Genomic DNA, 12,049 nt, shown 5'->3' with positions numbered 1-12,049 from the left:
TCCAGGACTCACATGAAGAACAACTCATCATTTACCGAATGATTTGAATTTGCATTACCTTTCCCACGAGCTGCAGCTAAACATACATGACCTTTTCCTGACTGTGTGCGCGTGCGTGTGATTATACGTGTGAGTGCCGTGCACGTGGCCTCAAGCTCCTTCTGACAGTAACCCATAGTAACCCATGCAGTCAACCTCGTTCCAGCTGGCCCGGCCCATAGCACGCGCCACCTCCACGAGTCCAATCATAGCGCAGGGAAAACCCCCTCAGCAACACGACGCGCGTGTCACTTCCGGTGTCAGCGCAACATGAACGTGCATATTAGAGCCGGTGGATGCTGAAGGTGCTCTGTGCAGCTGCAGCCTGGATGAAGCGACAGCCGCGCGGGTAAGTTTCTTCCTCGTGAAGGTGTTTCTTTGGCATGTTTATTCCCACGTGCGCGGGAAGCTGCAGCTACATTCCCAAAGAAAGACATTTATAAAAACAATAAAAATGAGATGTTGTTAGGGATTCAAACACGGTGCAGTTGCTTGCTATATAATTAGAGAATATAATGTATATAATAATTAATATGTTTCACTCTGGGTATGACAGCACGTGCTGATTAAAAGACATTATGTTTACAGATGACATGTTTGCATTAGTAACGAGGCTATTACCTTCTTCAGCCTGTACACGTCCATGCATGATGTGGACGAAGTGTGCTCATTCTTCTACCTCGTAATGCAAGCGCCTTCATTTTCCATAAATACAGATTAAATCAAATGTAATTAAAAAAAACGTAGCAACACGGTTTTGAAATATTTTATTTTGAAATTTTAAACCGGAAGTTCTTTTATCTCTCGGTTAGTGCGCTTGAACATCTGTGGCTCACTGCTGAGACATCATGTCATCTAAAAGCCTCTAAAAGAGGTTGTGCTTCTTTTGTTGTCATTATTAACGTTTATTTGACTTTACTTTAGCACTCTGTTTATATTTATTTTGCCAGACGTAATTATACAATTATGAAATGAAGACAAGCGAGATATATATATATATATATATATATATATATATATAATTAAAGTCTTACCTTTACAAGCTGCAGGACACTTTGAGGTCTATTGACACAGCTGAAGTTAACTGTGCTGTAGGTTCACCAGAGTTCTCCCGTAAACTACAGACAGAGATGCTATTGTCTTGCAAAAAATGGTCTGATGTGGATAGAAAACACACACACACACACACACACACACACACACACACACACACACACACACACACTCTTCCTCCCTGGAAGCCTTGTTTTTAAGTGGAAGTGGTGCAAGTGTGCATTATTATGGTGTTATTAAACATATCATAAGTGAATATATTCATAAACACAGAGTCTGCTGGGTGAAAAGAGTAAAAGTTAACTTATTTCTACTTACATTAATCAGAATCAGACACTTTTCTTTATTGATTTAGCCGTCAGATAAGGAAGAGGTTGGTGACGGCCGGTAGTTTGTCACCTTGTGCACACAAGCAGAGAAAAGCTGCAGCCTGATCCACGTAATCCAAACTGTGTTTTGTGCTTTCACTCGCAATAAAATCACACTTAATGCTCTTCGGTTGTTCTGCAAGCGTTTGATTATGTCACAATTAGAAACACGCAAACACACTTAATGTGTGCAAATCTGTCCCCCACACACCCACCTACGCACATGCACAAACCCGCTACGTACATCTCTTTCACACACACACACACACACACACACACACACACACACACACACAGTCTGACCCCTGAGACCGAGTCGTGTGTTGCTGCGTCGTTTCACCACAATGGCCATGTTGAACTTTCTGCAAGGCTGCGAGGTCTGCCTGCTTAGCTGAGTGGGAGAAAGTACGATGACGTTGGCACACAAAAGGCCCCATTCACACAAGCTCTTGAGGAAGCAGTGATTCCCTCACACACACACACACACACACACACACACACACACACACACACACACACACACACACACACACACACACACTAGCTCACCCCACCACTACATAGACCATGTCACAATATTGCTCAATTAATCCAGAGAGTCGAGGCTGCATGCAAAGCGCCTTCTCATTGCGTAAAGCCAGCCGTTGAGCAACTACATTGTGATTCGCAGTTCCTCGCCGTTGAAGGTAAGAGTCGAGTGTTGCTGCGGTGCAGAACAGCGTCCTGGTCTCTCCGGAGACGGAGACGAGCTGGGCTTGTTTTTCAGGTTGTGTGTGTGGTTGGAAGCTTTCAGAGATACCTGCTGAATCAGGGTTCGACTTGTTTCTTGTGACGGTGAACGGCTGATCATCAGAACCTGCAAGAGATCGTATCAATTACATTCCAGGTAGGGAATCAATTACCTTCCAGGTAGGGAATCAATTACCTTCCAGGTAGGGAATCAATTACCTTCCAGGTAGGGCTGCAGGATGATTCGAAAAGAGATTCATGATTCAGGACAGAGAGGAGCTAATTTAGGATCTACTCCAGGAATCTAATACAGGAAGTGTGTCAAAGCATGGCCTGAGAGAAGAGTAGCACGTGCTTCAGATTATAGCTTCTGTGTTTGAAGAAGTTATATCCACAGATTGTAATAATGTAAACACACACGTCTCTGTGACTTCAAGAAGTTCCAGTTCTACAAAAGAAATAAAGATCTGCCTGTTATTTAAATAAAAGTGGTCGGTGAAGGCTGTTTATCAGAACATTACCCATTTCCAAAATGTTATATTTTATATATAAAACTGGTATTTAGTGCGATTTCCTTTTCAACAAATCCCACAATAATAATGACACGACTTTGACTTGTGAAGTGTTACTGTAATATCTCCATATCTTTATTTTAATACGATTCAGATTCTTGGACTATTAGTTATATATAATATAGTTATAGTGAAGCAGTGTGACTACAGCGCCATCATTATTAATATAACATATGTGTTACTTTAACAGAGAATCAATCACCACCAATCTTTTCTTTTTAATAATCGATGAAGCAACTATATACTGTATTTATATATATAGATAAAGTATATATATATATAGAATACTGTATATATATACAGTATATATATACTGTATTATATATAGTAAAATATATATATATATAATACGTAGATATATAAAGTATTATAAGATATTGTATATTCTATAAAATATATATATAGAATTAGTGTATATGTATATATAGATAAAGTATATATATAAAAATATTATATATAGATATATATATGATTATATATATAATACTGTATATATATATATAAAAGATATATAGATAAATACTGTATATATAAAGTATAATATATAGTAGGCGATATAGAGAGAAAGGATATAGAGAGAGAGTAAATACGGTATATATATAACGTAGAGATATACTGTATATAGATACAGTATGTAGAGAGGAGGAGGTATATATACTTGAGAGAGAGATAAATAATGGGATATTATAAAGTAGAGAGAGACTGGAGATAGATATACAGTATTAGAGATATATATAAAGGATATATAGAGAGATAAAGACGGTAAACGAGAAAGGAGATAGAGCACGGGATGTTATAGAAGAAAGGCTAGCTAGTAGTAAAGAGGTATATATCTACAAGTATATAAAAGACAGTATATTATACAGGATTTATAGATAGAAGATAGATATATAAAAGTATATAGAGAGGAGAGAAAGACTGTATATATATAAAGTATAGAGAGATATGTGACTGTATTTATTTAGATAGATAAAGGATATATTATATAAAGACTGGATATATATCAAGTTATTATATACGGTATATATAGACATGTAGTTATATAGTATATATATATATATACTTTATTTTATATATATAAATACTTGTATCATATCTAAAGTATATATATTTTACTGTATATATATAAGTATTTACTAAGATATATAGATAAATCGGTAATATAGATAAAGGGTTCTAGATGATGTATTGAGGATATATAACAGTATATATATAACTACTGTAGCTATATAAAGTCTAATATACGTATTTATATATATATAAAGGATATTCTATTAAAACTGTATAGATATAAAGTATATATATAGACTGTATATATATACAGTATTATATATATAGATATATTATATATAGTTATATATAATAAAGTATATAGATATATATATATAAGATAAAATACAGTATATATATAAAGTGTATATATATACTGTATTTATATATATATAAAATATATATATATATAAATACTGTATATATATAAAGTATATATACATAGACTGTATATATACAGTATTATATAGCTATATCTTTATTTAGAAGCGAGAAAGACGAGGGAGAGAGAGACAGGGGAGAGAGAGACAGGGGAGAGAGAGACAGGGGAGAGAGAGACAGGGAGAGAGAGAGAGAGAGACAAAGACGGAGAGAGAGAGAGGAGAGAGAGGGAGACGAGACCGGAGAGAGAGAGACAGGAGAGAGAGAGAGAGAGGAGAGAGACAGGAGAGAGAGAGCGAGAGACGCGGAGAGAGAGGAGAGAGGAGAGAAGGGAGGGGGAGAGAGAGAGAGAGGAGACAGGAGAGAGAGAGCGGAGATAGAGAGACGGGAGGGGGATAGAGAGAGAGAGGGAAGAGAGGGAAGAGAGAGAGGGACACAGGAGAGAGAGAGACAGAGAGAGAGTAGAGGAGAGCGAGAGAGAGAGAGGAGAGACACAGGAAGAGAGCGACAGATAGAGAGGACGAGGAGACAGATATATGTATATATAGATGATTACTGTAGATATAGACTGTATATATAATATATATATAATGACTGTTATATATATACTGTATATATATATATATATATATATATATATATATATAGACTGATATATATATATTATATCTATATATTATATACTGTATATTTAAAAAAGTAATCCTATAAATAAAAAACAAGTGCAAAAGGTTTAATTGAAGTCAACGTTTTGCACACGTGTTATATCTAATACATATACTATATATAATTATATATTAATATATATAATATATATATTATAATTAGATATATATATATATATTATATATATATATATTAATATATATAATATATCTATAATATTATATATATTATAGATAATATTATATATTATATATATATAGGTATATAGTATAATATATATACAATTAATATTATATAATTATATATATTATATATATATATATTATATATATATATTATAATCTATAGATAGATATTATATATATTATATATAGATAATAATATAATATATATATATATATATTATATAGATCTATATATATATATATATATATATAATATTATATATATATATATATATATCTATATATCTATATATATATATATATATATATATATATAATATATATATAATTATCTATATATATATATATATATATATATATATATATATTATACATTATATATTATATATGTACCTGCTGAAACATTAGCTTCCTTTCAGCTCATGTTAAAGGGGCATTACACAGTTTAATTCTGTGGATGTATGAAAACACTTTGTAACTGAGAGCCTGAGTAACAAACTGGGCGTGTGGAGTTAAGACTCGAGTGTTTACCTTTCAGGGAGGGTCTAACAAAAGACATTGCATTATGGGAAATCCAGGTAGGTTTGTGACAAATATTAGTGAGAAAGAAATGTGGATATTTCGAGCTACTCAGCTTAAAATCTCTCTCCAAGTATAGTACGAGTATTCCTTTAACATCTAACCTGACACATCTATACTTATTACTTAAGTTACTACTCATGTTTTTATTATGTATATTTGGTGTGCATTTAAAGCTCTTGCAGTCTAATATCTTTGACAGTGGACTTTAAAAACCGCAGTAGAAGAAGTCTGCCAGCAACATGCTCTGCTGATGTTCTCGTCCGATAGTTTGTTGACCCTCGTTTCTGCAACTAATGGATGATGTTCTGAATCGTTTGTTAAATGTCAGAAAAGGTGTCTTTAAATGTCTTGTCAGTCCAAACCCTGAAGATATTCACTTTAATATGATATAAAGCAGAGAAAAGGCAACAAGAAGAGCAAGAGACAGTGAAGCCAGCACGTAAACAGTGGAGGACAGCGGGCGGTGGGGTAAAGCGTCTCCTCCACCAGGGTGCAGCTTTGGTAGTGTCCTGTGATGAAACAAGACACCGAGCTCGGAGAACAGCGCCGTAGCGTCCACGTCCCACAGGGACCAGCTGGTAGTCTGGGAGAGCACTGCTGGTAAAACCCTTGCTTTATTTATGAGTCTCAGAGGGACACTTGAGGGAGGCGTAGAGGAGACAAGTAGGTTTGAGGGGAAGGATGTGGTGCTTCAGGGGAGCCGGATGAGCTTCTCCCTCATATGAATTATGAATTAGAATAGACTGCCATCAGTGTGCACGTGTCTGCTTCTCACACCTTTTAGACACAGGCATTGCAAAGACAGAAATGTCAATATGCATTGTGGTTATTTCTCAAATACCATTTAAACCGTAGCAAACAGAATATTTACAGAACAATGTAATGTACAACAATAGAGAGCTGGTGGTACCAGGAAGCCAAAGTGATGAGATAACCTTAAAGGGATAGTTTGAATGTTTTAGGGTTGTATGAAGTGATCCAGAGTCAGTGTAACACCTACAGTAACAGACAGGACGTACCAGCAGGAAGCTGAACAATGTGCTGCTGTGGACACCTAAATAAATATAAAGTGTACGCTATATTTAGAATATTTACACTGCTTACCTTGCCGTCAGCCCTTTCTGACGGGGATCTGAAGCCCTCACCAAAGCCACCAGACTCCATTGACAAAAACAGTCATTTTACCTCGCAGATCACGGGAGGTGCTGGAGGTGCTGGTTTACCGCTGGCTCGATCGGTTCGTTTGTTAGTGTTATTGTGTGACTTTGGTGAATCCGAATTAACCTTTTAAAACACCAAAGTCAAGCAATGACACAAACAAACGAACCGATCGAGCCAGCGGTAAACCAGCACCTCCCGTGATCTGCGAGGTAAAATTACTATTTTTGTCAATGGAGTCTGGTGGCTGTGGCGAGAGGATGGATAGTTCCCCGTCGAAAAGGCAAAAGTGAAAATATTTTAAATAAAGCGTACACTTAAAGTTATATTGATTTTTACAGGTGGCTAACATACGTTCTGCCGCTGCCCCCGCCCGCAGCAGTACTTTGTTCAGCTTCCTGCTGGTTCTACAAACTGCCTCGATGGAGAAGTACCTCACAACTTCAAAACATCCAAACTATCTCTAACACTGATCTCTGTTCAGAACTCTGGACAGCTCCCGGCACCTTTAGTATGTTAGTCATCACCAGCCGTGTGTGTGTGTGTGTGTGTGTGTGTGTGTCCAAACATACAGTATTGTTGCAATGAAGATGAATTTTAGAAAACACTCTCTAAGTCTTACGTGATGAAGTTTAATGCTACAGTGTTTGCAGTGGATCCACTAATTGGCAGCACACACACTTGAGTGTGTGCTTATCTGTTCCTCTCTCGGCCATCTGTATCCTGTCACACACACACTCTGGCATAAGCTCACTCAGAAACCTCTCACCTTCTCACACAGCGTTGTTTGTGTCTGTTACAGACGGGAACATTTTCTGTTTCACTTTCTCTTCTGTTTTCTTCTCCTTGTTTGTTTGTTCTCATCTTTCCCCGCTGCTTTCGTTCTTCTTCTGTCTCTCCATTCTTTGTGTTTTTGATACTAAGTGTGTGTGACATTGCGCTGGACACGGGCTGGAGGAAGGAGAAGGAACATTTGAAACACCACGGTTCGCTAAACTTCCCTTTTGCTTTTTGCGTGACCTTTTGGTTTCTGTACGAGTTGAGATTCTTGTACTTTAAGGGGTCACCATGAGTCATAATCATAATCTGAAATTAGTTTAGCAATAAAAAGGAACTAATGTCTTTTATGTTTCCAGGAGTGTTGCTCTAAAACAAAGCAAGAAGGAAGAAAGCACTCGTCTTCCTCCACGCTCCACATCACCGAGATGAAGCTGAAGGAGGACCTGAGCCCCATCCTGCTGCTCCTCTTCCACCTCATGGTTTGGATTTACACCTTCATCACCTTCCTGCCCTCCTACATCTTCAGCTGGCTCTCCGGACCCGACGCCGGCCACCACGGCTCCGAGGTGGAGCGAGCCAAGAGGGCGAAGTCCCGCTCGGTGCTGGGACGTCCCGAGGGCCCCTACCGAGCGGTGAGCGCCACCAAGAGGTTTGCGTCGTCGCTGCACCCGGGAGTGAACACTTTGGATAAAATGTTCGAGTACGCAGCCCGAAGGTTCCCACACAGAGACTGTTTGGGGACGAGGGAGGTGATCAGTGAGGAAGACGAGCGGCAGAGCGACGGGAAGGTGTTCAAGAAGGTAAAGAGTGACGCAGGACGTCCGGCTGTCCACGGTATTATGTGGATTCTTTAGAAAACAGAAGATATTTGCTGATTTCGGGGCCAACGATCGATATGACATGATATCATATCAACATCAGCACACAACATGTGTGTCAACTCACAGAAAGCAACTCAAATATGATAAAAACATTCGATTACTGGGACATTTAAACGCATAATAATCTATTATTCACGCTGAGGTGAAGGTGAGGACCCAAATGCAGTACTCTGGACGAGGTTCTAACAAACAGCGAGCTTTATTGAAATAAAGTCGAAGCTGACAAAATACAAAAACACAAAGTAACAAACCGAGCAAAACACGAGCAGAACACGAGCAGAACACGAGCAGAACACGAGCAGAACATGAATGACCGACAAAACACAGTGGGGCAGACGGGGATAAATACACAGACACCAAACGAGGGAACAAGACACAGCTGGGGGAGAAAGGTAAAAACACCAGGGCAGAGTAAATGGACACATTAACAATCAGAGGAGGAGGGTAAAGACACAGACAGGAAGTACCACTAGACATATAACAAGGGGGAGTGAACACTTCAACATAAAACAGGACACCAAAGAACAAGCAGATCGTTACATTGATGATTGTTTTCACTTTGCATGGATGTCATTGGATTGTTGATCTTTAGATCCATCAGTGGATCCTAACACTCCTTGATGTATTACTATACATCATTTGTAATTAAGTGCAGATGAACAAAGGGGCATAAACACAACACTAGAGGAAAAGTTCCACATTACACTTATAAGGAAAAGATTTAAAACTAAGCGAGAGTGAAATCAGAATGTGATTATTTATGTTTTAACTGAGCAGCAATACAAGCTGCGAGATCATTTATATATTCTGACTTTATCTCCACCCGCTGCACAGAAAAACCTCTTTTAAAATGTTTAACATTATAAATGTTAACAAGTATGAAGACGTAATGAGAAAAGGAAAACAGGGACCCCTGTGTTCAGAGAGTCTGAAACGTAGAGCTGCAAAGATGAATTAATTAACTATTTAATCAATTATCAAAATAGTTGGCGATTAATTTATGTGTTTGAGTGTTTGAGTGATTCTTTAAGAACAAAGAAGTGAAATATAAATGTGAATATCTTCTGGTTTCTTTACTCCTCTACGACAGTAAACTGAATATATTTAAGACTTTTGAGGACGCCATGTTGTGCTTTGGAAACACTGACGGACACGTTCCACCATCTTTAGACCAAACAACAAACTGATTCATCGGGAGTTGCTGCCCTAATAAAAAAAAGTTACCTAAGAAATGAGTCTAAACGTTACAAACACTATTATAGAATTGTTTTGCAGTTACAACACTTCTACATTTCACCACTAATCCCAACAGCTGATCCGTCTAATCCGTTTAAACTGCACTGTGGAAACATTTAAAGCTGCAGGAGAGCGCGTCTTAACTCTCAGCTCATCATTACTGCGTGTTCCTGTGTGTACTACTGTTTACTAACCATCAGGAGCCAGTATAGCCTCACACACACACACACACACACACACAACACACGCTGCTCATGAAATACTACAGCATGAGAATGAAAGTAGAAGAGGAAGTGCAACCGTTTGGCATTAGTGAACTTTGCTCCCTTTGCTGTGACTCTTTAATATGAAACATGTGACTGTGGGACAAACCTTGAAAAGTCTTGAAAGGCCTTGAATTTATTCATATAAAAATGTAATTGTCTCCGTACCCCCCCCCCCCCCTGCAGGTGGTTCTGGGTGAGTACTACTGGCTCTCCTACGCGGAAATCCTCACAGCGGCGTCCCAGCTGGGCAGCGGTTTGGCGTCTCTTGGTCAGCGGCCAAAAACCAACGTCGCCATCTTCTGTGAGACGCGGGCCGAGTGGCTCATCGCTGCGCAGGCGTGCTTCATGCACAACTTCCCAAGTAAGTCCTGCGAGTCAGTGAGGAGGGGGGGCAAAGGATGTTGTTCATGAAGTCGTCTTTATACGTGTTCTTCACTAGAGGCGCCGCAGTAAAGGTGGATTGTACTAAAGCTCTTTTCCCACTGGACAAAGAACGAACATCTGGCTTTTGGTTAATAATTAATTCCCGCAGGATTCACAGTATTTATCGGAAACATTCAATTATAACTATTAAAACCAACAGGGCTGCATTTAAACTGCATCACTCTCGTGCATCGTGCTCGTGTGTGTTGGTTTCTTCCACTTCCACTGCTGTTTCTATGTGTTTAGCTGATATTTTAATATTTTAATTACGATTAATAGTTCATTAATAGCTCTCGTTTCTTGTGAATGTAAGACTTTCATATTGTGGAGACATTTACTTCCATGTATAAGTGTTGACGCACCTGCTGAGGAAGGAACATTATTATATTAAGGAACACTATTAATGTCTGCATTACCTCAGCTTAACTAGATAAACTGTCTGCAGTGCACTTATTTTAAATACATTTACTAACTAAATAAATGTCCACAGGTTATCAAAAAACTTCTAATGCACCTAACAACAACATTTATTAAAAGATATCAGCTCATTGTTTCAGAGACAATCTGTACGTAAATAATAATATAATAAATAAATAATTGACCTTGTGATGCCAATTATCAAAAAATGGCATCAATTGCCTCAAATGAATTATATATATTAATCGGTCTAACACAACTACTTGCAAACCTTTAAACGCTTAAAAACTCTAATAGTTAAAAACGTTATTTAAATGATTTATTATATAAACTGAGGCGAATAGAGGTAAAAACAACAGCAGCAACAGCAAATCTATACTTTACACTATAGTGTACTTTCAGCTTCTGTTGTGCTGCACTGCCACTTTAAAGGTGTGTGTGTGTGCGTGTGCGTGTGCGTGTGTGTGTGTGTGTGTGAGGAACCATCCAAGCTGTGTACAGCAAGGGTGGGACCCTGCTGACTTCGACTGAGAAGGTTATCGGCCGGTGGAAGGAGCACTTTGAGGAACTCCTGAATCCGACTAACACGCCCTCTATGGTTGAGGCAGAGCTGGAAGCTGATGGGGGATCATCGTCAGTTTCCCTGATGGAAGTCACTGAGGTAGTCAAACAACTCCACAGTGGCAAAGCCGCAGGGGTTGATGAGATCCGTCCAGAAATGCTGAAGGTTTTGGGTGTTGAGGGGCTGTCTTGGTTGACACGCCTCGTCAACATTGCGTGGAAGTCTGGGACAGTGCCTAGGGGTTGGCAGACCGGGGTGGTGGAAAACCGTTTCGACCATTGTGACGAAAAGAGAGCTGAGCCAGAAGGCAAAGCTCTCGATCCACCGGTCGATCTTCGTTCCTACCCTCACCTATGGTCATGAAGGCTGGGTCATGACCGAAAGAACGAGATCACGGGTACAAGCGGCCGAAATGTGTTTTCTCAGACGGGTGGCGTCTCCCTTAGAGATAGGGTGAGAAGCTCAGCCATCAGGAGAGACTCGGAGTAGAGCCGCTGCTCCTTCACGTGGAAAGCAGCCAGTTGAGGTGGTTCATCTAGTAAGGAGCCACCTGGGCGCCTCCCTAGCGAGGTGTTCCAGGTACAGCTGGGAGGAGACCCCGGGGAAGACCCAGGACTTATAATATCAATGAAAGAACAATCTGCAAGATGTTCCTTTGGAAAAAAGACATGTTCACTGCCTGCAGTTTGTGTGTTCAATGT

At 39.0% G+C, this 12,049-nt stretch overlaps 1 protein-coding gene across 1 annotated transcript in view; it reads left to right on the top strand.

Moving 5' to 3' along the window:
• Positions 1 to 341: 341 nt before the first annotated feature.
• The window catches only part of LOC115018118 (long-chain-fatty-acid--CoA ligase 3-like), a 28,552-nt gene continuing 16,844 nt past the window's right edge, over positions 342 to 12,049 (top strand). Inside the window, 3 exon segments of the mRNA XM_029446934.1 lie at positions 342 to 388; positions 7,920 to 8,363; positions 10,130 to 10,307. Coding sequence (XP_029302794.1) covers positions 7,989 to 8,363; positions 10,130 to 10,307 — 553 coding nt within the window. The 5' untranslated portion in view covers positions 342 to 388; positions 7,920 to 7,988.

This window comes from Cottoperca gobio, chromosome 13 (assembly GCF_900634415.1).
Source record: "Cottoperca gobio chromosome 13, fCotGob3.1, whole genome shotgun sequence".
Lineage (NCBI taxonomy): Eukaryota > Metazoa > Chordata > Actinopteri > Perciformes > Bovichtidae > Cottoperca > Cottoperca gobio.
The sequence above is the reverse complement of the archived record's forward strand: the minus strand, read 5'-3'. Positions and strand labels throughout refer to the sequence as shown.